The sequence below is a fragment of the Anguilla anguilla genome, chromosome 16, assembly GCF_013347855.1.
Source record: "Anguilla anguilla isolate fAngAng1 chromosome 16, fAngAng1.pri, whole genome shotgun sequence".
Lineage (NCBI taxonomy): Eukaryota > Metazoa > Chordata > Actinopteri > Anguilliformes > Anguillidae > Anguilla > Anguilla anguilla.
In genome coordinates, this window is record NC_049216.1 from 4,306,150 (window position 1) to 4,332,666 (window position 26,517).

The window sequence follows — 26,517 nt, forward strand, 5'->3', positions numbered from 1 at the left end:
GTGGTTCAGTCTCTCCATTCTGCGCGCTGGATGCCGAGGTGTATAGGCATGGGCTTATACCGATTCTCGCTGTTTATCGCTGTTTGCTCAGCGCCATCAGAAGAGATCTCACACTGGGCCCCACCACCCCAGAAAAAAACCCGTGTTCTAATATCGTTTGAGGACCCCTGTCAGCCAGGGCCCTTAAAATCGTCATAATCGCCCCCCGAATGTCACGTATCGAGTTTGTGCAAACGTGTATGGTGTGTTCCTGCCTCTCGCCCAATGGGCATTGGCATAGGCTCCAGCACTCCCCACGACTCTGACCAAGAATAAGCGGGTATTGATAGTGGATGGATGGATATTAAAAATAACGACCTCCTAAAGTTGCCTTCCTGTCGGCTGCGCCCTTTACTGAAAACACCATCCGCCTCAGTTCACCTGGGGTTTCACTTCCCGGGTCAGGTGTGTTTCACTTCCTGGGTCAGGTGTGTTTCACTTCCCGGGTCAGGTGTGTTTCACTTCCTGGGTCAGGTCTGTTCTCTGCCGCTCGCCCGCCCGCCCACCCAGCCAGCCTGGCACCGTCTGCAGCGGCTGGCATCTGGGAGGCTCGTACACGTCGCGCCGTGCCAGCGCGCGATCCAATCTCGTGTTGCCGGGAGCGATATCTGGCAGTTATTTACATTTGTTTGCCCAATTAAATTGAGTTAAATCCGAGACTAATTAATGCAGGAAGGACAGCAGCGGGGACCGGTGCGCCGCGACGGATCCGAGAGTGGGCGTGTGCAGAGCCGCCATTAGCGTCAATTAACCAAACCCCCCCCCCCCGTTCCCTGTCGCGGAGCGCGAGAGAGAGGCGCTTCGTGTTTTCCGCAAAGGCTTTTCCACGCCTCGGCACGGCTCGCTAATTAGAGATTAGCCAAACAAACGCGACGCGCTTCGCGCCGCTCAAGCGACCCCGCCGCTGTGATCCCGACGTCGTCGGCAAGCCCGAAACCCGCCGTGCTATGAAAGAAGTCTACAGAGGGGAGAAATAGACACAATATAAAAGAAACTTCCGGAGAGAACAGACGTGGGTAATGCGTTACAAGGTTTGCACAGGAAGTGAACTCTTATATTCTACCCTCACGTCCCTCACTTTGATAAACATTTATTCCGTTTTCCAGATGACCCATATTAGGGGGAGGGGGCATAATTAAACTAGGCTATATTTTTAGACATCCTCCAACCAATTTCATGGCTGATCTCCCAAGCTTTTAGCTTGGACAGGCCAATTCTTCCAGAGCGGAGGCTCCTGTCTGCTTGGATACACGACAAACGCTCGGGACGCGTGGCGCGCCTTCGTTAATTAACGGGTCAAGAATAAATTAATATGAGCATTAGCAAGCCGCATAATCGCGCATCACATTAATACCCGTTTAAATATTCATGAGGCTCGTTTTCGAAACGTTTCGCGCGCCGCGGTGAGCCGGGAGCGTTCGCCTCGCTCAGCTCTGCTGCGGCGACCCGTCGGGGGCGAACCGATACGCCGCAGCCTTCCGGAAGCTCTCGAAAAGCGGGCGAAAAACAAAGTGCCTCACGAAATTAGCTCATTCGCAAAGCGACTGGACAGCGGGCATATGTCTGTCGAGGTCAGGCGAGGTGCGGGCGCAGGAAGTGTGTCGCAGGAAGTGTGGCGCGGAGGCCTGTCGCCGTCGCTCGGGCTTTTAGCGCTGAGGGCGCTCGGGCGCAAACGAGCCCCTTCGACGTGTTTGTGGGCTCCACCAGGGGCAGCGCTAACGGGCTAACGGCGACCACTGGCGAGTCCACAAAAGCAGTGTTTTGCAGCACTGGGAGGCAGTGCTAACGGGCTAACGGCGGCTAGTCCATAAAGGCACAGTGTGCTGCAAGCGGCGGAGGCAGCGCTAACGGGCTAACGGTGTCCAGTGGCCTTCGCTCCATGGCAATGTTTCACACAGGCTACTTTTTCGCTCCTACTGGCTCAATTTAAACATCAGATTTATTAGACATCTGATTGGTTGACCATGTAGGCCAAAGAAGCGTGAGCTTCTCCTGCTGAGTTCCTCCTAAGGTTTCTTTATATTTCTTCCACCAAGGAAGTTTATCCTTGATACCTTTAGCCTAGCCTTGCTTTTAACGGGTATTAAAGCATATTGTGAAAAATGCATTCTCACTCCCAACAAAACAGGTTTCAGGCAGAGTGGGTGATATGCTTACATTCGTGCTGCCATTCTCTGAAAATGCCATTGCCTGAATAACGACTTAGCGCTTCTAGCAAATTTCTGACGCCGTCCGCAGACTCCAAGTTTGACATTCTGAATTTGTCTCGTCTGTAATTTTTTCATAAGTCACTGGAATTAGGAGAACTGGATACTTGTTTCAACTGAGGCTGTGGGGAAACCATTTTTCAATTTGAACAGCTTTGAGCTTTTTTTTGCTTTTATGACTCTTCATTGGGACGTTTTGAAACCCTCGCGGACGTTGCCACGGGGATTCTAAAGCTGCACTTCCGATAAAAAGAGGCTTTCTGTCACCGGCGTACTTACTTGCACAAGAGCGACCGTTTAAATTGAAGTCTGCGTTGGGAAAAAAAAAAAAAAAAAAAAGGCTTACAATCGTTTTTTTTTTTCTCTCTAGCTGACGTGATGGGGTTCACAGTTGTGCCGTGTTGTTACTGAACCCATCCTTTATGAAGACGCGCGTAGAGAGAAGCCTTCCTTACCGCCAGTCCTAATGAGCTTCAGAGAAGCCCGGGTTTCTTCTGTCGGGAGACGAGGTGGCCGAGGGGGTCATATTTTGTATTGTTTTCCGATTAAATTAGCCTGTGAAAATGTCAGTCATCCTTTAAGCTAATTGGCGGGGATGGTTTTGGGAGGGGAGCGTTGCTGAAAATAGAGCCGTCCTTTTTTTTTTTTCTTCTCTCCAGTCGAACAGCTTCTGCAGACGGCTCCAATTTACCCCCCCCCCCCTCCAAAGGGCGGGATTATTAGTCCTTCTCGCGCCGAAAGCCCCGTTTGTGCGCCCGTGAGGAGATTATTATTATTTTTATTTATTTTTTTTTGCGTGCGCGATTTGAAACGCCGTTTCTTTATCGATGGGTTAGCCCTGGTCGTTAGCTACAGGCTGAGGAATCTGAGGTGCGGTGTCACCCGCTTACAGTGGTGTGTCTGACGCGGCTAGCCGCGTTTCAGATGTGTAGCTGCCGGAGAGGACGCTCCACCACGCCACCCACACCCCCCCCCCCCCTCCCCAGGCCCCCGTCTTCAGCGTAACCCTCGTCCTCGTCGTCATCCCCGTCCTCCGCGCCACCTCTCAGCGCAGTCATGAAATGCGAATATAGCCGTTTTAGCGAAGCCACGTCTGTTGACGGTACGCTGGAGACACTGGGAATTAAACAGATCCCATATCGCGTAATGCTGCTGTTTCTGCACGTCTCTCTGCTTGTCTTTCCCCAAGAAACAGAGGTGAAAGGTTGCATGTCTTAAGCCAGTACATGTAAAGTTACACTTCCAGTCTATTCCAAAGACTTACAGAGATTGTGAATCCTGACCCACCCATTCCACAATTATGAATCTACGAAGGAAGAGGCGTATCGTAAATCTGTGTAAAGCATGTTCAGCATTAAGCAAAGATTTTAACCTCAACATTTACACCTTTTTTTTTTAGTTGCACAGCTAACAGAGACAACGAGGCAACCAAATAAAATGCCTCACACGCAGTGTTAATGCAAAATTCTATAAAAGAATGGTGACCTCACATTAAAAAACATGCTTCATTGGATAAATCTGAAATCTTCCCCCAATTTGTTGCACCTGTTTTTAGATTGAAAACTGGGAACTTTTTTAGGTTCTTTCAAATTAACCAAACAGTTTTCAGTTGAGAAGGCTGAAAATATAGGTGTAACAAGCTAAAGTTTTTTGGTTTATCCACTGAAACAACTTTTTCAGTGCATTTAATGAGGAGTATCTTATTTACACGTGGTCCTAGTGCAGGACGGTGTGCTAAGATACCAGACAGGATTGGTAGAGTGTAAAATTGTTAGTGCTGTAATGCACATCCTTTGAATTTTCCTCAGTAAGGTTATTTCCAAAACGAAACGAAACAAAATAAATTCTGCAATAGAAGTGCAGATAATGTTACCTTTCCTCATTTTAACAAGCACCTGTGCCAGGAAACGATTGTCAGCGACGTCTGTGACGTATCACTTTGACACAGGTTAGCGAAGGTTAGCATTTACGGTCATTTATTCAAAAAATTTAATGCTGAAAATGAACCGGTTTCGAGAGTTAACGGAGACCCTTGAAAAAAGGCCGTGAAATGTCGGAGGGAAATGAGCGGTTATCGGGTTTGGGCCCGCGGTCCTCTTAAAGGCCGTTTGTTTCGGTTGCCTGCTGATGAGGAGATCGGAATTCCCCGCCGTGAAAATTGGCCCCCCCGCGCCGCTCCCGCCCCCAACACCCGCCAACCCCCCCCCCCCCCCCTTCCGCCGCCATGCGGCCCGGCTGGTCTCCCGCTGCCTCGGCGGCTCTGCTGCTTCGGGCCAACGGCTCACCCACGGGACCCTGTCTGCACGGGTCCTCTCCTTACCATGCAGTCCCATTATCCTTCACTCTGGGGGGGGACCGCTTAACCGGCCAGAACACAGATCACAGACCAAAAAACCCCCCCCTCCCCCCCCCCCCATCGCCCGGGGACACTGGGGTGAATGCACGTGTCTGCGATGTGTTTTTTGTTTTTTTTTTTGCTTTTTTTGTAATGTCGACTTTTGACCGCAGTTTCAGAGAATTCCAAAAAGTGACATAAAATTCAGATTTGCTGACATTTCAGCGCCTGTTTAGTTTCAGTTCTTATGGAAATCTAGTTGATAAAACACGGGTATGCAAAGCTACACACACACACACACTCTCTCTCACACACACACACACACACACACAATTTTCCGGCTTCCACCAGGGCCCTGCAGTGGTGGCATTCTTTAATATTTGCGGCCGAGCTTATTAAATTCTCCGCGGTTGCGTTTATTTTGGAAGACGCATTAAAATACGAATAGCTTCCCTTTCCTCAAACGCGCAGCACACCTCAGAGAGCGGCATTAGCCCCGGTCAAAATGAGCTTTTTTGATGTTGATGTAAGCACCCATCGGGAAAAAACCGCGCTCTTTCGCCCGAAAACTCTGTTAATGAGCCGTTTTTTTTTTTTTTGGGTGTTTGCAAATTCGTGGGGGTTGGTCTCACAGAAACAATGACGAACAGTGGCTTGTCTTTTCGTTTCGTAATGGTTTTGTTTATGACGCTCCCCTCCCTCCCTTAATTTCGACGTACGCTTCTGTTGAAATTCTCATGCGGGGCACGTCGACACGTCGCGTTAAATGCGTTTTTAACCGACGTCGGCATCTTAGCGCTTCTCATTGCGCGGAGAAAGACACTAATGGATTAGGGCCCCTAATTAAGTAGCGTGCGTTTGCGGTGATAAGATAACGATCTGGTGCATTTTGTCATTAAGAAAATAAATCCAGGCTCTCTCAGTCTATTATCCTTAATAGCAAAGTTGTGGAAAATTCTATAGACGGCCAAGTTTATTTATGATTCTTTCGTATACATGTTGATCTCGGATGTTAATACAAAGATGCAGCAGGAAAGTGGTTCAGTAATGCATTCTGGGAAAAAAAAATAATGCAAGCAGCAGAATACAATGTAGTTTATTGATCTTGTTTTGAATGTGCTAGAAAAAGATTTCTTTATGTAATGTTGGGTTTTTATGAGAACAGGGAAGATTTAGAGGTGCGTTTGTTTTTTACCTGTGTGGCATTACATTGCAGTACATTCTCAAATGCTTCATACGTCAGTCACTGCAATACAGATAATTAAAAATATACAGTTGAAGGTGACACCTGTAAATATTAAATAACAAATATGTATTTCAGAAGGGTGTAAAGGTGGCCATATTGGTAAAAGTACACATGAGGTTACAGTTAGAACTTGTCAGAACACGGAGTGGGGGCATTAGGGTTAGGGTTAGGGTTAGGGTTGGGGGGGGGGGGGGCGGCGGCATTGGGGTAAGGAGGAACAGTGGAACAGTGGTGATTGAAGAAATTAATTACGAACTAGTGGTCAAATTTCAATCAGGTATTCAGACCGGACATTTATATTGTTTGTTTGAGACCTGAACTAATAATTAGAAAACCAGACATTCTGGTCCAAAACCGGAAATCTGGCAACACTAGTTACAATAATCACAAATGAGATGTGGGCTAATATACCATAATGGTGCTCATATAGCTTGATATACAATAATTATACATGGGATTAATCAACCTAAAATACACTGCCGTCTTCTAATAGCATACGTACTAATACAAATTAATGTTGCACTTAACTTCAAGACACTGTCTTAGGAAGTGTATAATGCAGTTGTTAATGCTTTATTAAGCTTCATTAAGTGTTAATAACCACATCCCAATGCAAAGTGTTACCTTGCTTTGTGTTTGGCTGTTTCACGCCAAAGTAACTGGAGGAAGGGGGAGCCTCTCAGGAATCTAAAAATCTCCTTGATTGTTATTTACATGTTTTTTTTTTCCTCCATGTATAATGCGGGCGGCATTATCTTTTCCCCAAGCCTCATTTGCATGTGTAGGAGATGGCTGCCTTTCCTGTGCGCTGAATTACCTGCTTTTTAATGAGACGCTGTTTGCTAAAATCTCTGCGGATAATTATTCAAATGGCTGCGGATCTGCCGAAAAGGAGAGACTGTGAATTAACCCTTCAAGGTGCAAGATTACAACTGAACATTCTAATGCTGATGTCACAAATCGCTGCTGGTAATTGAAAGTAATGGGGTTCTAGATTGCTGAATTTGAAAATGAAGAAAACATTCCAAAAAACCTATTCATCAGTGGGTTAGCGCATTGCCTGAATCAGTCCCATGGATATGGGCTGTATGCTTGGTAGGAGGTAAGGTTAGTTGCGCAGTAAAATGCTCAAGGGCTATTGCACAACCGGGGGAAATGGTGACAGTGAACTGTCTGGGTCACTTATATCGTTTATTTATACTGCAACATCGACATACATTTCTGCACCCAAACGACTAATTTACAATTCGAATTGGGGTTTAATGTAGGGCGGGTTCGATTACGAAGGTGATCGTAAATCAGCACTCACAATTAGAATGGATTTTTAAAGACTACTTGAAACCCGCCCGCAATTAAGCGGAGGCTACTTAAGAGTCACGCAATGTGTAAATTTCACAGTTGCCATGGCAGCCGTCATAGTTCCGAGTTGAGTTCCTCATCAACGCAGGACACGCAAGAAGGCGGATATTCCGCGTGAATCGTGCGTCTGTGAGCATATCCAGGTAAATTATTCCGGGAAATACAGAAGGGGCCCATTTTCAATTTTATTATTTCCACACCGGATTAACATTAACCCCTCGTAAAGCGGAGGACAATCTTCCAATGAAAGTAGTCTGATCTGGGCCTGGTCAGCTTCAAAGGTAGTCCGCCCATGCTGAAATAGGGCCACGGTGTGCTCCTGCTAAAGAGCCACTAGCTAAAGTTAAAAACGTAAATAAAATAAAATTTGAGATTACTCCTGAGATGAGATGTAGCAGAGAAGATGTAAGTTTTAGCACAACCCCCTCGCTCATCAAAATATCGTTTGGTAGCTAATCTGATGTTTGGAATGTCATATTTTGCAGTTAGAAATGTAACATTTTATCATACCTTGGGGCTAGCGTCAGACTTCGTTCTCCTCTAAAACCAGTTTTTTTTTTTGTAAGAGGTCAGTTAAAATCCTGAGTTGTAAACAAATTTAGTAGTAGATAACGGTCAGATTAAGATGATTGGATAGTTCCCCTGGGCGCTTCTTAAAGGGCAGTGACAGTGGAATTGTCCAGTTTGCTATATTAGTTTGGTGCCTAGTTGAGGTAATTGAATCTGTACAACAAGCAAAACGGAAGGACAGTGTTCTTTAACATCATACAAGTTTGGTGTCAGTGTCATACACTTCAGCTACTTGCTCTGCCTGAATACTTTGTTGGACAATTTGTCCGTAGATCATGACGTAAATTGTTAACGAATCAAATTGAAAACCGTTTTCTTCGTTTGCCATTTTAAGACCATTTCATCTTTTCTTTCAATCTGCTCCATCATGCCCGGCAACACCGATAGCACCGACATTACGAGCGAATCAGCTCCACGTTCGGGACCTATCCACCGTAGTCACACTCCTAAAATTTACCTTTGGCATGTTAGCACTGGCCCACGTCTCCAAGATCCCCTGCTCAGAAAACCTGACATCATCTTCACTCGTGTCTCGGTCTGGCCTGGTGCTTTTTAACCACAATTAACGGCTCTCACTAACGGTTTGGGCGTGGTTGCACCATCGAATGATTTTCATGAATGCTTTAATTGACTCTGCTGGTTGATATGGCAAGGATAACATCAGCGGCACAAACCGGTAGTTTTTCTTCATGGATCTACCCCTCAGTGTTTGAGTTTATGTTAGATCCGTTAAAGATCTGTGACAGAGTTGAACATTTTACTGTTCATGATTACATACCTATTACATGCTTATTACATAACGATTTTATATGAGTCGGCCATTTACTGTTCATGATTACATACCTATTACATGCTTATTACATAACGATTTTATATGAGTCGGCCATTTTACTGTTCATGATTACATACCTATTACATGCTTATTACATAACGATTTTATATGAGTCGGCCATTTTACTGTTCATGATTACATACCTATTACATAATGATTTTATGAGTCAGCCATTTTACTGTTCATGATTACATACCTATTACATGCTTATTACATAATGATTTTATATGAGTCGGCCATTTTACTGTTCATGATTACATACCTATTACATGCTTATTACATAATGATTTTATATGAGTCGGTTGTCTTAATGGGGTTGAAACGACGTCGCGCGCACCCTAGCGGCGAAAAGCCCCGTTTTAACCCAAAATGGTCAAAACCGGGTCGAAACGGACCTGTCCACGTCAGCCCTATAGTGAGAGGGCCGTCTAATAGACAGACGGGGGTTAGCTGTCTGACGCTGCAAGTTCGGCTGAAATTCATAACCGAGCCCGTCTCCGGAGACAGCGCAGTGGCAGCAGCTCCCCCCCACCCCCCACCCCCCTCTACCGTGAGCTGGGAAACCCGATTTCGGCCCCCGCCCCAGAAGCCCTGGAGATAAGGAGCGATGGGTAGGCCCTCTAATTGCCCGGGCGACTGTAACCGAGCGACCAGGGCCCACACACCGGGCCTCAAAACTCAATTTTATAAATGGAATGGGCTGCTGATTGGATCTGGTGTTCAAGCTGCTGCGGTCACATCACTCTGACCTGGTGGGTGGGGGGAGAGGTAGAGAGAGACAGAGAGAGAGATAGAAACAGAGACAGAGATGGAGAGACAGACAGATAGATAGACAGGTAGATAGATAGGGGGTTGTAGGAGGTCCCTTTGTCATCTTGTACATCGCATTTCTTTTGCAACACAAGTACACTTGTCATGCAAATAAAGCACATTTGAATTTGAACTTGAGAGAGAGAGAGATGGAGGGAGAGAGAGAAACAGATGGAGAGACAGAGATAGATCGGTAGATAGATAGGGAGGGGGAGGGAACGAGAGAAACAGAAACAGATGGAGAGATACTGAGAGGTAAAGAGGTGGAGAGAGATGGAGAGACAGAGGTAGATCAATAAAGATAGAGAGGGGAGAGAGAGAGAGAGAGAGAGGGAGTTCCCCAGTCAGAACAGTACACACCAATCACAGACCAGTCCCTCCCCACATTCCAATACACAGTACAGGGAAATGAGTTTTTAAAATCTCTGTATGAATTATAATCACGCTTCTCCCCGTTGTGTACGTCCGGCTCCAGTGAGCTGCAGTAAACAAAATTGTGAACATATTTTTTGAAAGCTATCATGCTAACGTTTTCAGACCTTTTTTTAAAAAAAAAAAAACTGGAGTGCAATGATTCAGATGCAGAATTGGAAATGGTCTAGGAACGCAGCCAAAAAAGAAAATGGCATCTGCGGTGAGCTCTGTTCCTGTTCTCCGAACAGGAAATTCTGCATAAGTAGGAATGTCATGTGGGAGCAGCGACTAGTGTACTGTATGTCACATTCTTCACTTCGAATCCGAAAGCTATTCTCAAAGTTTGTTTGTTTGGTAGTTATCCCCCGAAGGATAGGTAGGAGAACGGAGCAAAACAAAGCCTGAAAGTTTCTGAGTTGTTGCTGTTGTCTTTCTCTGTTCGAGGTTGCCAGTTAGTACCAGACGAGCGCAAACGAACTTCAGCACAGTCCACAGGCCACGGCCCCAACAACAACACGACCGTCAAAGATATTAATGCGTGTATTTAAATCATAAATATGACTGCATATTTGCTCTAATTTTCAAGCAACAAGGTTATATATCCAGAGCGAGGTTATATATACGGACGGAGTGTAGCACAGTGGGTCAGGAACTGGACTTGTAACAGAAAGGTCGCAGGTTCGATTCCCGGGTAGGACACTGCCGTTGTACCCTTGAGCAAGGTACTTAACCGAAATTGCTTCAGTATATATCCAGCTGTATAAATGGATACAATGTAAAAATGCTATGTAAAAAAGTTGTGTAAGTCGCTCTGGATAAGAGCGTCTGCTAAATGCCTCTAATGTAATATTCCTTCAGCAGTAATTTTCAGTTGGTTTAACAACACAACTAGTGTAAAATGCTAATTGAAATGCATTACCTACGCTGGGGACCAGCATATTTCCTTTTATGGTAACCCTTTTAAGTGCCCGGGAAAGCCTAATCCCTCATTATGATGTGTGCATAAAAGGTCCCGTAGGACGGTATTATAATGGATGACCTGCCGTTGCCTGCCAAGAAGTGCGTTTGAGACACTGTATCTGGATTAGCGTAGGATTTTGCATAGCCCTCGGATGTAGCCTTAAACATGTTCACCAGTATGAACTGCACGCAGTAGAATGTCCAGTGTTAATTCACCCATTACATTACAGGCATTTAATCCAGAGCAATTTACACAACTTTTACACAGAATCTACACTGCATCCGTTTATACAGCTGGATAGACGCTGAAGCAATGCAGGTTATGCAGTACCTTGCTCAAGGGTACACCGGCTGTGTCCTACCTGGGAATCGAACCTGTGACCTTTAGGTTATAGGACCAGTTCCTTACCCATTATACTACTCTGCCACCCACCTCAATGGGGAGCAAATGTTATCTGTTAGTATTGAATTAACACTGGACATTTTACTGTGTAGTTACGTTGAGTTAACTACTCTTTCAGACACTTTCCTCTTCTGTCTCTTTGAATTTGCTTTGACAATAATTTATAGTTGTGCTTGCCTCTTATTGGCCAAAGAATTATTTTGTCACTAGCCAATCGTCAGTCTCGTTGCCGGGCGGAACCAGAAGGACTCCTGGTTGATGTAGCCTGATCAGTGATGGAGGGAGTGAGGTCACTTGGGTCCTCTGTCCACAAGCCAACCATCCCAACCAGTTTAAACCTCTTAAACAGCGCAGTAAGAACTCTCCTTTATTTTGGCGGTAAAGGTTCGCAAATACAAACCGGTAGCCTAAAATCAATAGTCTTATTGCGGTAAATAACTACAGCGTGCGTACCCAGATCCACAAGTAATTGCCGGAACGCAATAGGAAGCAACGGTACACCGATGAGCACAAATCACAAGGAACTCCGACCCAGCTGGCGCAATGTTGTGGCTATAGCCCTTTTAGCTAACATAGCTAACATAGCTAACGAAGCTAATGTAGCTAACTGTATACAAGCCGTGTTCTTCCCAGGCTTCTGAGGGGTTTCTGCGCCAGTCAGGCTGGAGCTGGGTGGCCCCTCCGCGGCGGCGGCTCTCATCCTCGCTCTCTCTCCACGCGGGAGGGACTTTTCCGGTAAAGAGCGGCCTGTGGGTGTCTCTCTCTCTCTCTAAGCAGTCGAGTTAATATTCTACGGGGCGCCTTCGACCGGAGTCCCTCTCATTACAGAGTCTGAAGCTCCGCCCCCCTGAGGGGGATTGTGGGGCTTTAATATTGTCCTCGCTTGGCTTTCCGCCAAATGACATCAAACTGCAGCGGGGAATCCAGGATAAGTGTGGGTGGGGAAAATCACCATTGTTGACGTCCTCAGACTTCAAACCCCCCCCCATCTCCCCCAATCTCCCCGTCTTCCGCCCCCGTGACAATGAACTGTTTTATTAAAGTGCTGCGCAATTACTGTGGACCACACTGCAATGGTGACTGTTTCGTGACCAGGAGCTATGAAAATCGCTTCCCGCATTAGTTTGTGCGCCAGTAAGATTGCGTGTGACAGTGCTTGTTAGGTTCTGCTATCTAAATAATTTTGAAATTGTGTGCTTTTAATTGGTGTGAAAATCGGCTGTTTCCATCAGCCCACAGAGAGGATTAGGATGAGCTCCGCTGCTGGATGTCCAGACATTGTACGCGACATACTGAGATGGTGACATAACAAGGACCTTTCTGGAAGCGTGACCAATTAGAAACAGTATCTCATAATCCTTTTCCGTCCAAAATCTCATGGAGGGATTTAAATTATAGTGGCGCTGCAGAGTCGGTATGAAAAAAAACACAAACGCAATTGTTGCCGACGGATTTCACAGAGATCAATCTGCCGAAGCACGCACAATTAGTAGGGCTCTTGTGAACCGCTAATATTCTTAAGCGCTTAGGTGTAGGTATGGCCTGTGCAGCGGAGCTGAACCAGACAAAGAAAACTATTCTTTTGCCAGTTTTCATTCCCAGAGTCCGCGCTGTCTGTGGTGTTTTCATCGATGCAGCAGAACTGTTTTTAGAGGACCCCGGAATTACTGCTCTCATTTCCCCCCGGGGATGAAGAAACAGAAACCAGCCTCACACAAGCACGTGGGCCTTGTCATCTTTGACGATAGCGATGTACGGCGTTGCTCTCTCTCTCCCTCTCTCTCTCTCTCTCTCTCTCTCCCCCCCTAATGCCGTGGTGCTAATTTAAAAACGAGCTCTTTGCACAGTGTTTGCCTTGTGCAAAGTTGAACTGTGCTGATGGCGAAGTGGCATTATTTCCAGGAAACCGCTCTTGTTCTTGAGACGTCATGCTGATTGGATGCGGAAAAAATAGCCGCTTTACTCTTCTACATCCATGACCATTCTTTCACACATAAAGGATAGAAGCCTTCTTTCTTTTCCTAAAGTATAACTGCTTTGGTCCAAGTGGCCCAAATTTCACCTTCGGAATAAAATTAAGGTTCTTTTATTTCTCCGCCCTAGTCTTCCGTTTAAGACACACAGTAAATGGGCTACTTGCTTTTTCAAATCCATTGCATTTGCAAACATTGCATTCACATTATGAGTTAATAAATACATTTGGATGTAGTTTAAATGATCAAAATGTAGTTTCTGTGCGCAGGTTTGGTTTCTGGATCTTGTGTGTGTGTGTGTTTGCATGTATTTGAGTACATGTCTGTGTGTGTCTGTGTGCATGTGTGCCTAAGTATTTGCGCATGGGTGAGTTGTGCCCGTGCATCTCTGTGAAAGTAAGTGTGTGTGTGTATGTTTGCGTGTGTATTTGCATGTGTATGTGTATTTGAATGTCTGTGTGAATACTTCCACGTGTTTGGGTGTACGTTCATGTGTGTATTTCTGTGAACAGTGTGTGAATGTTTCTTTTACACCGCCATTTTACAGTCTGTAAGCTGCGAACCAGCAACATCAAAGTCTTCGCAAAAAAAAAAAAGCCAGCGTCACATCACCTGGCAACGCACATCAGCACGCCCTGTCCTCAAACTGGAACTGACGCTGATTTTGTTTCATCACAGCGATTCGCCAGAATCGCCACAATCATTCTGGATTATTAGACTTCACCCCCACCGCATTCGCTGCCATATCCGTTCGGTTTTAAGGTAGAATCAGGAAGGTTAGCGGGAGAAGTTCAACAGCAAAATGCTTGCCTGGCCATTTGACTGGCCCGGGCTGGCTCTTCAGCCAATCAGGTGTCAACACGAATCGTCTGTAAATAGTTTGAACGGACTGGTCACCAGGGGGCCAATGGGAACCTGGCAACAGCAGGTTAGGTCAGATTGGCGTTTTAGGGTAACTGCGGCATGCAGAGAATGTGGGCCTGTGTGGTGTGGGAAAAGGCCCCCACCTCCGCCTCCACCCTGCCTGCACCCGAACCCCCAACCCCCCCCCCCCCCTGCACCCTAACCCCCCACCTCCGCCTCCACCCCCGCCTGCACCCTAACCCCCAACCCCGCCTCCATCCTTACCCCCGGCCTCGCCTCCACCCCCGCCTGCACCCTTACCCCGAACCCCGCCTCCATCCTTACCCCCGGCCCTGTCTCCACCCTGCCTGCACCCTAACCCCCAACCCCGCCTGCACCCTAACCCCCAACCCCCACCTGCACTCTTACCCCCAACCCCGCCTTCGTCCTTACCCCCGGCCTCGCCTCCACCCCCACCTGCACCCTAACCCCCAACCCCGCCTCAACCCCCACCTGCACTCTTACCCCCAACCCCGCCTCAACCCACACCTGCACCCTAACCCCCAACCCCGCCTCCATCCTTACCCCCCAGCCTCGCCTCCATCCCCGCCTGCACTCTTACCCCCAACCCCGCCTCCATCCTTACCCCCCGGCCCTGCCTCCACCCCCGCCTGCACCCTTACCCCGAACCTCGCCTCCATTCTTACCCCGGCCCTGTCTCCACCCTGCCTGCACCCTAACCCCCAACCCCGCCTCCATCCTTACCCCCCGGCCTCGCCTCCATCCCCGCCTGCACTCTTACCCCCAACCCCGCCTCCATCCTTACCCCCCGGCCTCACCTCCACCCCCGCCTGCACCCTTACCCCCCAACCCCGCCTCCATCCTTACCCCCCGGCCCTGTCTCCACCCCCGCCTGCACCCTTACCCCGAACCCCGCCTCCACCCTTACCCCCGGCCCTGCCTCCACCCCCACCTGCACCCTTACCCCGAACCCCGCCTCCATCCTTACCCCCGGCCCTGTCTCCACCCCCGCCTGCACCCTTACCCCGAACCCCGCCTCCATCCTTACCCCCGGCCCTGCCTCCACCCCCACCTGCACCCTTACCCCCGGCCCTGTCTCCACCCCCGCCTGCACCCTTACCCCGAACCCCGCCTCCATCCTTACCCCCGGCCCTGCTTCCACCCCCACCTGCACCCTTACCCCGAACCCCGCCTCCATCCTTACCCTCGGCCCTGCCTCCGCCCTCAAACGTTTTCCATCCGGTCCTCGTCTCCCATCCTCTCCACCCTGAAAAAAGATCCTGAAAGGCGCGGGCGTGTGATGTGTCGAACGCGGCCTCTCCAGCTCCACGCTTCCCCCCGGCTCGTACCCTGCGTTTCATCTTCCACTCGCCTCTCACGATCAAATGATTTCAAACGACCACCCCCCCCACGCCCCGCGCACACACCACACACACGCCTCCCCTTAATAACACACCTCTCCCGTATTACCAGTTCAAACGCGGCCGTACCGCCGGAGCCACACAGAGCCCCTTTGTGAGTCACAGCAGACTGAGCTGAGCTGAGCTGGCCGGAGCCGAAGCGCTCGAGCAGAGAGCCGCCGCGGTGCCAAACCACGGCGCCTCGAGCGGCGTCTAATTGAATCTCTGCTTTTCCCCGGGAAGTGGAAATGTTCTCGGCCGTGAAAATCATCTTTATTTAACACCGCGGTCCACCACCTGCCTTGTACTCCCTTTGGCACTTGACCAACAAAAAAAAAACCCACTAGAACAAAAGATTTATATTTGTTTTCTTTGTCGGATGTTTGAAAAATAAATTTTTAAAAAAGTCAGAATGTCGTACACTCGGGTTCCTGCTCGCCGTGTTTTTTTAACCGGCGTTTCGGCGGGATGATCGCCGGTCCGCAAGCGTACAGCCCTGTTGTCAGACTAACTCAAGCGACGACTGAAGACTCACCTCTTCAGGCTGCACCTCTCCCCATCCCTCCCTACCCCCCCCTATAAATGACTGTAAGCTTAGGGTTGTAACTAGGCAGCTGTTTCGTAGGTGACTTAACTAGGTGCATTAACTGTCTTAACTACTGCTTGTATTTTTTCCATAGACTGCGTTGTTGCCGTTCTCGTTGTGTTAGTGTTAATCAGTTTAACCTTCAGGGTCCAAGTTGCACTATGCGGTTGTTCCCTGCACTTGGACCGGTACTTCTCTCTAGGGGTTTCGTCATACTTGTTCTTGGTTATGGTTACACACTTTGTTGTACGTCGCTCTGAGCGTCTGCCAAATGCCTGTAATGTAATGTAATGTAACTGAAGACAGGTGAAGCAGAACCATGTGACGCGACAACGCGTTCAACGTTTAAAGAAGTATACATGTATACGGCAGACCTCTCGTGTGTACACAACACGATAGCAAAATCTCTCAACACACATTAAAATCAGGGAAGGTCATAACGATTTAAATTACAGTTCACAATAAAAGGACTTGGGCGTCAACTGTTTGCTCAAACATAAAAAATAATTATACGACTCGCGCCGCAGACCTGGTCTGAGCAGGGCGGGCGGCACAGGCACGAATCGCAGACTGAGCTGACCCCAAAATTGCAGCGCTCCGCTCGATCTTCGCCGACACGCGCCCTAAGCCCCACCTCTCCTCCCGCTTGGGCGCCCGCCGAGTCGCCAAGCGAACGAACGCGCCGAGATCCGCGACGGGAACGCCGCTTCGCCCCGGGCGCAAACCCGGAAAACCGCGCCCAGAGCCTCGCCGACAATTTTCTTTCAAAAACGGCAGATCGATTAATACCTCCTGAACGAGTAATGGTAAATGGACTGCATTTATATAGCGCTTTTATCCAAAGCGCTTTACAATTGATGCCTGTCATTCGCCGGAGCAGTTACGGGTTAGGCGTCTTGCTCAAGGGACACTTCGACACGCCCCAGGGCGGGGTTTGAACCGGCAACCCCTCAAGACAATCGGTCTTACCTCCTGAGCTACGTCACCCCCTATGTGATCTCGTCTGCCGCTTCGAACCCGCCGTATTGAACATGTGCTGACGGGGAATCAAGCGTTTGCACCGCCCGCCGAGATCATCAATTTGCTATTTTGTCTTCTTAATTACCTTACAGCTGAATTAATGAGACCTGTTCCTACGAGAATGATTTAGTTTCGTTAATTTTTTTTTTCACGCTGAATTGATATTCTGTTAATTCGATCTTTTATTTGTACTCCCCAAAGTTACGAATCTCATATTCCGGGTTCGCATGTTTACCTTCCATAATTCTCTCATCATATTTTAAGGTGTGAAAATACATGGTTACGCCCGTCTAATGATACATTAGGTCCGTTATTCAGGTTTACTCTGATTTTGAAATGTTTATAGACTGCTTGTCTATGGCTGCCACATTGCCCTTTATCGTCTCATAAACTGCGTGCGTGAGCTGTTTTTGTCCTGACGTTTTCTCCTCATTGCAACAGTCCCGCACCTTAGTCTACAGTACAGTCGGACACTGTTTGCGTAACTCCAGTGTCCCAGTGATGTCATCCATTCATTGGCGACATTTTGTATGAATGGCCCTTCGTGAATACTTTATAACTCCTTTATAAGCCCTGCATAGCTCCTTCCTGAGCTGCACATTAAAATAATAACGCTACAGCGCTTCACAGGCACTCTACCTCCACATTGATCAAATCACATTGACCAATGAGAGAAGAGGCTTCCAGGCTATTTTTTTCATTCATCTCCACATTTACGTCGATAAATACTTTTCAACCCAGTATTTTCGATAACCGCAGTTAGACACACGAACATTGGTAGCGTGGCACAGTAGCACCAAAAAGAGCCTTACAACTTCAGTGATTCTAACTAGCGATGACCCTGCTTGTCTTTGCGTGACCTCTATAACGCATTTATTAATTTTATTTATGGGAATTTGTGCTTATTACGGCATGTATCTGTGAGAATTGACGTGAGGAACTTTCAGCAGCAATGCCCACCAATTTAACCAGATAATACGGAAACAAATCTTGAGAGTATAAAAGAAAAAGTTCCACAATTTGCGGACATGTCGAAATAATAACACGACAGAACATACAAGACCCAGTGAAAGAAAGAGACATAGTTAAATTACTCAAGTGACTGCATTTACTCTGGAGAAAATGTTCATGTAAATGGGGGGGGGATAGCGGGGGCGGCGCTGAAAGCTTTTCCCGGCAAACGATGCATTACCGGCGAGGGACTGAGGCCCCTGGGTTCCCCCCCCCGTCGCCACCCCCCGCGCTCGGAGGGGTGTTAAAGGCACGGAGACGCCGTCGCGTTCGCCTTAACTGTGCGCCGCGATTACCGCGACGACGCCGCTCCGCCTCCAGAACGGAAATTTACAGGATTCAAAACGGCGGGGGGGCATCAGCTGTGCCGCGCTGCCGTTGAGGGTGGCGGGGTGGGGGATGGGGATTGGATAGGGAGGGGAAGTAAGAGAAACGCAATTATTCTCGGAGAGGAGGGAAAGCTTGCCCCGGACCTGTCAATTTCAAGTGACTTATAATAGGGCTGCCTGCCGGGAGAGAGGATCCACCAGGCTCCACCACCCCCACCCCCCCCCCCCCCCCGGTGCATTATGGGAGCCGGGGTTTCGGATTGGGGAAATGCTGGGAGGGGGGGTGTGCGATGCTGGGTTTTATTGCACTGCCACGGGTGCTTGTGTGTCCGCGCGCACCGAAGCCTGTTCTGCTGGTGCTGCACGCACGGACGCACGGACGTGCTTTGTGAAAGCCCCATCAGATGTGTCCTCGCATGCTGCAGGGCAGAGGTGGAAAATCCAGGTTCAGAAAGTCAAAGTCCTCCCCGGTATTTTGTCTACCAATCGCCTGGATTTGCTAAATTGGCACAATTCTTCAGCCAGGAGGTTAAAACTAATTGGTGAAATCAGACGGCCGAGTTCACGGGTGGAAGAAAGACATGGCAGGACTTTTACTCTCTGACCCCTGGACTTTCCACCTCTGCTACAGGGGGAATGGGAGGGGGGGGGGGGGGGTCGCTTCATGGCTGCAGTGTGTCATTTGTTACTGGATACATCACGAGCGTAGTAAAGCAACGGGGGCCTGCAGCCAAACAGATTTGCTATTTGTCTATGAAGGATGACTGTGCCCGTAAATTGGATTTAAAAAAACGTTTGCTACCCACCACTGCTGAGAGGTCAGTGGTGGGCCACCATTTTGCTCTTGCTCTCCCTGGTTAAATGACAGAGTCCTGGTTGTGAGAGAGGGATGGTTATAGTCAGATATTAACCAGCAGAGATGGATGGTTATAGTCAGATATTAACCAGCAGAGAGGGATGGTTATAGTCAGATATTAACCACCAGAGAGGGGTTATAGTCAGATATTAACCAGCAGAGAGAGGGATGGTTATAGTCAGATATTAACCAGCAGAGAGAGGGATGGTTATAGTCAGATATTAACCAGCAGAGAGAGGGGTTATAGTCAGATATTAACCAGCAGAGAGAGGGGTGGTTATAGCCAGATATTAACCAGCAGAGAGAGGGGTTATAGTCAGATATTAACCAGCAGAGAGAGGGATGGTTATAGTCAGATATTAACCAGCAGAGAGAGGGATGGTTATAGTCAGATATTAACCAGCAGAGAGAGGGATGGTTATAGTCAGATATTAACCAGCAGAGAGAGGGGTTATAGTCAGATATTAACCAGCAGAGAGAGGGGTTATAGTCAGATATTAACCAGCAGAGAGAGGGATGGTTATAGTCAGATATTAACCAGCAGAGAGAGGGGTTATAGTCAGATATTAACCAGCAGAGAGAGGGATGGTTATAGTCAGATATTAACCAGCAGAGAGAGGGATGGTTATAGTCCGATATTAACCAGCAGAGAGGGGTTATAGTCCGATATTAACCAGCAGAGAGAGGGATGGTTATAGTCAGATTTTAACCAGCAGAGAGTCACTGCCCAACTGAGAAGGATCCTCAAAATGGCTGTTAAATATTTTAGGTGCCAGCGCTGATTTTGCCTGTGGGGTGTGGTGTGGTGACGGATTTCCCCCCTCCCAAAGAGGTCTCCGTCCGTCTTCGCTCCGTCAAGGGTTTTTTTTTTATTTTTTCATTTCTTGATGAGGGATTGCTTTCCAGCCAAGAGCCGTAACAAATCTCCCCACCCCACCTCCATGTGTAAGGCTCTCTGTCGCTCCTGCCGTTGGCCCTGCGGTTGATGCTCCACACAACCTGGAAACCTTGCTTTTCCTGAGACAGCAAAATGTGCAGCCAACCCTTTGAGTAGGTTCTAGGAGTGTTTTTTTTTTTTCTTCAAAATTCTAAGCCAGTGTTCTAGAACTCCATCGCTTTCAATTACTCGGTATCGATTGTGACATCAGCATTAGAACGTTCAGTAGAGAACATTCTAATCACATGTTTGTGATCTGGCTCCTTAAAAGGGTTAAATGGGTGGAGGTACACTTTTTTTTATGGATCCCACGGACACGGAAGGCGGCACCGGCGCCCGTTTCTCCGCTCCGATATCGCTCGCGGTTCAGCCTCGTCCGCGTTCCCGCCATCTGCTTACCGCCTGCTTAGGGTTCACAGAGGCAAGTCACGAATTACCTCAGGAACGGAACTGAGGGTGTGAATGTAGCTTCATGGAAACGCGTTCACTGTAGAACGCTGAATACGATCGGATAGCGGGCGCCGTCTTCCTGCGGTATGGAAGCCAGCTGCGGTTCTGGAGCCAGCTGGGGGTTCAGTACCCTGTTCAGCAGGGGTGCCCAGAGCAGGGGTGCCCAGTCTTATCCAAACTGGGCCGGTGCGGGTGCAGGTTTTAGGTTTAGCCCAGAACTACGACGCCTGATTCTTAATCAAGGTTTTGATTGGAGACCCTGGTTTACTTCATTGGTTGAATCGGGTGTCGTGGCGCTGGGCTAAAACTACTCCCCTGATTGGTTCAGGGGGAACAGTGGGGCCGGGTCTCCTCACAAACCTCTCTACAGCTGTTGGGCCGCAGTGCTGAGAGCTGCCCGTGAAATATTTATGTGAATATCCTCATGAGACCCAGCAGAAAGAAACTGTTTAAGCATTTCAGTTTTTTTGACATAATACAAGTGTCTTGGCGACAGAAACATGCTGCAGCGAAAATATGTATTTAAATGTTTTATTTTTATTGAATGTTACATTACATTACAGGCATTTAGCAGACGCTCTTATCCAGAGCGACTTACACAACATAGCATTTTACATTGTATCCATTTATACAGCTGGATATATACTGAAGCAATGCAGGTTAAGTACCTTGCTCAAGGGTACAACGGCAGTGTCCTTACCCGGGAATCGAACCTGCAACCTTTTGGTTACAAGCCCAGTTCCTTACCCACTGTGCTACACTCCGTCCATTATGTCCCATGTAGCGCAGGTTTCAGCATGGCGGCATCACAATAAATGGTCATTTAGATTAAGACCAGAGACTCATGTCCCTTACAGGGGACAACAGTTCATTTCTGGATCTCTGGAAGATATAAGTTGAGTTTTTGTCTTTAGTTGTCACTTCGTCAGTGTAGAACTCCTCACCTTTTCCCTTCACGTCCTCACAGACTGCCTGAAACACGCTCGCGTCAACAGAGAAAAGTCTTTGACAATGCGTAGTGCGTCTCCACTCCAAGTGACCCGAGTTTGTTTCCGTTTGTTCCGTCTCCAGGGCGACGACGTCCTCACCGTCATCAAGGCCAAGGCGCAGTGGCCCGCGTGGCAGCCGCTCAACATGTAAGTAGTCCCATCCCCTGTCTCTGATCCGTCCCCCTGTCGCTGATCCGTCCCCCTGTCTCTGATCTGTCCCCCTGTCTCTGATCCGTCCCATCCCCTGTCTCTGATCCATCCCCCTGTCTCTGATCCATCCCCCTGTCTCTGATCCGTCCCCCTGTCTCTGATCCGTCCCATCCCCTGTCTCTGATCCATCCCCCCGTCTCCGTCCCATCCCCCGTCTCTGATCCGCCCCATCCCCCATCTCTGATCTGTCCCATCCCCCTGTCTCTGATCCGTCCCATCCCCCTGTCTCTGATCCGTCCCATCCCCTGTCTCTGATCCATCCCCCTGTCTCTGATCCGTCCCATCCCCTGTCTCTGATCCATCCCCCTGTCTCTGATCCGTCCCATCCCCCATCTCTGATCCGTCCCATCCCCTGTCTCTGATCCATCCCCCCATCTCTGATCCGTCCCATCCCCTGTCTCTGATCCATCCCCCTGTCTCTGATCCATCCCATCTCGTCTCTGATCCATCCCATCCCCTGTCTCTGATCCGCCCCATCCCCTGTCTCTGTTCTGTCCCCCTGTCTCTGATCCCATCCCCCTGTCTCTGATCCATCCCATCCCCTGTCTCTGATCCGTCCCATCCCCTGTCTCTGATCCATCCCCCTGTCTCTGTCCCATCCCCTGTCTCTGATCCGTCCCCGTCTCTGATCCGTCCCCCTGTCTCTGATCCGTCCCATCCCCTGTCTCTGATCCGTCCCCGTCTCTGATCCGTCCCCCTGTCTCTGATCCGTCCCATCCCGTCTCTGATCCATCCCATCCCCCGTCTCTGATCCGTCCCATCCCCCGTCTCTGATCCGTCCCCCTGTCTCTGATCTGTCCCCCTGTCTCTGATCCGTCCCCCTGTCTCTGATCCGTCCCATCCCCCGTCTCTGATCCGTCCCCCTGTCTCTGATCCGTCCCCCTGTCTCTGGTCCATCCCATCCCCTGTCTCTGATCCATCCCATCCCCTGTCTCTGATCCGTCCCATCCCCCCTGTCTCTGATCCGTCCCCCTGTCGCTGATCCGTCCCCCTGTCTCTGATCCGTCCCCCTGTCTCTGATCCGTCCCCCTGTCTCTGATCCGTCCCCCTGTCTCTGATCCGTCCCATCCCCGTCTCTGATCCGTCCCATCCCCCTGTCTCTGATCCATCCCCCCGTCTCTGATCCGTCCCTCTGTCTCTGATCCATCCCCCTGTCTCTGATCCGTCCCATCCCCCGTCTCTGATCTGTCCCATCCCCTGTCTCTGATCCGTCAGCGCTTGCTCATGTCTGGCCTTTCCAAGATGCTGCGGAAACAAAACGTGTTTGCTATTCATTCGATCCGCTTCTGGGGTAATTCAGTCCCCTTCTGGGTTAATTCAGTCGGCTTCTGGGGTAATTCACTGGTCTTCTGGGATAATTCAGTCCTCTTCTTTGGCCTGGCTGTACAGACATGGAATGTATTGAAATATATTGTAAATGCGAGTACTTTTTTGCAAATGTAACGATACATGAATATATAGAATATATTTCACAGCAGAATTGTACATATATATATTTTTTAATTACTGCAATCTGTAAGTGACGATAATATTTTATGCTTGGTAATATATTGTGAAGCGTTGTTCAAAAGGCCCCGTTCGTATGTACGTGTGAAAACAGAAACTGTGCGGAGCCCACCCAATCGCGGGAACAGCACCATCTTCCCCGTGTGCCCCACTTCCTGTTTCCCAAACACCGCGGTACGGTACGCCGAAAGCTACCGCAGGATGTCTAACGCTCCTCCAGCGTCACGCTTCCTGTGTCCCAAACACCGAGCGCTCGGTACGGTACGAAGGAAGCTACCGCAGGACGCCTAGCGATCCCCAGCGACCCACTTCCTGTTTCCCAAACACCGCGGTACGGTACGCCGAAAGCTACCGCAGGACGCCTAGCGCTCCTCCAGCGTCACGCTTCCTGTGTCCCAAACACCGAGCGCTCGGTACGGTGTGGAGAAAGCTACCGCAGGGCGTCTAGCGCTCCCCAGCGACCACTTCCTGTTTCCCAAACACCAAGTGTGCGGTACGGTGCGGAGAAAGCTACCGCAGGAGGTCCAGCGCTCCCCAGCGACGCGCTTCCTGTTTCCCAAACACCAAGCGTGTGGTACGGTGCGGAGGAAGCTACTGCAGGGCGTCTAGCGTGTGGTACGGTGCGGAGAAAGCTACCGCAGGAGGTCTAACGCTCCCCAGCGACGCACATCCGGGGGGGAATTACTCCAGAGGCTTTGGGGAGAGCGACGGTGACTGCCAGTCACGTCTGCGTGGGCTAATTAGCATCCTGCCTCGTCTGCGTGCGGGGGATTAATTATACGTCCCGCGGCCGCCGAACGGAATATAAATCAAGCCGATGTGGGAGGGGCCCCGAGCCGCGCACGCATAATTCATACCGCTCAGAGAAAGCGCTTCATAATAATAATAATAACTGTGATAATGCGTCGTGTTTATATTGCATATCGCCTTTTTTAACGGGCTGCGAGTGCTTTACAGTGAAGGGGGACGACCGTCCGCTTTGGCGCACGTCGGCTGAGGCGGAGACAAAATTAAACGTTAGCCTATTTAATTTTCTTTCTCGCAAATTCGGTGCCCGGCGTGGGACCGAGCACGTTCCGATTCCCGCCGTGATTTGGGACGTCCGATAAGCTCCGCTCGGAGAGCCGGAGGCGCGTTCGTTGCGCGAGCCCCACTGCCGATTCGAGAGGGCGTGGACGACCGCGGTTCTCCTCCCGAAACACGAGTCGACCGGCCGGTCGGCTTCTTTTCGCACCCCGGAGACTACAGCCGCCGCGCTCGCATAGGGCGGAGTAGGAGGAGGACCTTTCACACGCGGCCGTAACCTGCTGCGTACCGGGTTACCCCGATCGATGGGGTACCTAGAAAGCCGGACCCCTAAGTGACTGGACCCTTTGGGGCGAGGCGGTCGCCAATCGCGCGCCGCCCCGTGACGCTTCCATCCGCCGTCGGCGCCGGGCGCGGTCCGGATTCGATCCGAGACCGCGGAGCTGCTCATCCACGCGCCGCAACGTGGCGCCTTAACCGCAAACCAGCCACCCAGCAGAGTTAATTAAGCCAGCGAAACTGCGGGCTGGATCGAGAACGGCCATCTCGCGGCACGCCCGATGCGCAGTGAAATGTCCATTACATCACATTACAGGCATTTAGCAGACGCTCTTATCCAGAGCGACTTACACAACTTTTTACATAGCATTTTTACATTGTATCCATTTATACAGCTGGATATATACTGAAGCAATGCAGGTTAAGTACCTTGCTCAAGGGTACAACAGCAGTGTTCTTACCCGGGAATCGAGCCTGCGACCTTTCGGTTACGAGCCCAGTTCCTTACCCACTGCGCTAGAGTGTTAATTCGACGAGTCCCAGTTGGGACCGCTCGTACTCCGTCAGGGAGGAGTCGTTTCGACGCCGAACGCTTCGCCGTCTCCGCGGAAGACCCCGTACGAGGGAGGAGGCGTACGCCGGTTTTGGCGAGCGGCGCGTTTCCCCAGAGGGCCGCTCTGCGGTCGAGGTTAATGGCGCCCCTCCGGCGCCCGTGTATTGGGACGTCGTCACGGTGACCTGTTTTAACGGCAGGCGGGCAATATTCTCCCCCCCTTTTTTTTTTTGAAACGGCGACTTTGCCATTCAATTCATTTACTTTTCGCTAATTAATTAGCGCTCGCGAAAACTGGCGCCCTCATTAACGGATGATGCCCTAGATCGCGCCGGAGAGTAGAGGAGGTGTGTGAAGTGGACCGAGGGGGTAAGGGGGGGGAGTGGGTGGGGCCGGTCGTTACCACAGTATAAGGTGTATCTCTTCTCTTACCACCACTCCGTGCTCCCCACTGGAGACCGAACTCACGGAAACGGTCTTTTTGGAAAGCGGGAATGACTGCGGACTGGCTCAGCGGCGTCCGAGCAATTTCGACCCGCGGACGGCCCTCGCGAACGACGACAGGACGATTCTCAAAGGCAACGGAGGCTGCTTTAGAGACAGACTCCACATTCCCTCCGCACATTTGTTCGGAAGACGCGTCTCCGTCGGCGATCCCCGCTGCCTTCGCACAGCTGTCGGTCTTGAGGAAAAGTTTCCTTCAAACGCGGCTTCTTCTGCTCGGTAAATCAAGGGGGTCTAAGTTCTTTATCGCCCGCGGCCATGTTGGACGGCACAAAGGCCACTTATGACTGGCAGGGATGCCTATCTGCCCGCCCAGATGTGAAAGCGTTACCCTTTTGAGAAGTTTGGCAGGGAGGTAACAGAAATCCATTTTCACAGCTCTGTAAGTTTGTAAGAGAGAGAGAGAGGGAGAGAGAGGGCGTCAGTGAAAGGAAGGGAGTGTGTGTGTGTGTGTGTGTGAGTTAGAGTGTGTGTATTCGTATAAGAGCGTGTGTGCATGCTTGTGTGTGTGAGTGTAGCAGAGTGTGTCTGGGGCACACACAAGGGTTTGGAGAACAGTAGGGAGCACGTTTACCGTGTAAGAGCTGAGTGAGTCTTCACAGGAGGCTTCCCTCCCACACACACACACACGCACGCACGCACGCACGCACGCACACACACACACACACGCACACGCATGCACACACACATACACACACACACGCACACACACACACACACAGGCGTTTTGAGAGCAGTAAGGAGCACGTTTACTGTGTGTGTACTGAGCTGAATGAATCTTCACAGGAGGCTTCCCTCCCACACACAGCAGACTGCAGGAGTCTCTGGCCACAGCGCACTGGGACAGAT

General features: G+C 49.7%; 1 protein-coding gene across 2 annotated transcripts in view; it reads left to right on the top strand.

Annotated features, from left to right (window-relative positions):
- Nucleotides 1–26,517, top strand: part of LOC118214852 (spondin-1-like) — a 134,808-nt gene that overhangs the window by 79,838 nt on the left and 28,453 nt on the right. For both annotated transcript variants that reach the window (XM_035395121.1, XM_035395122.1), the window contains exon 7: nucleotides 21,673–21,737. In XM_035395121.1, the coding sequence (XP_035251012.1) occupies nucleotides 21,673–21,737 (65 nt within the window). The remainder of the gene's footprint in view (nucleotides 1–21,672; nucleotides 21,738–26,517) is intronic.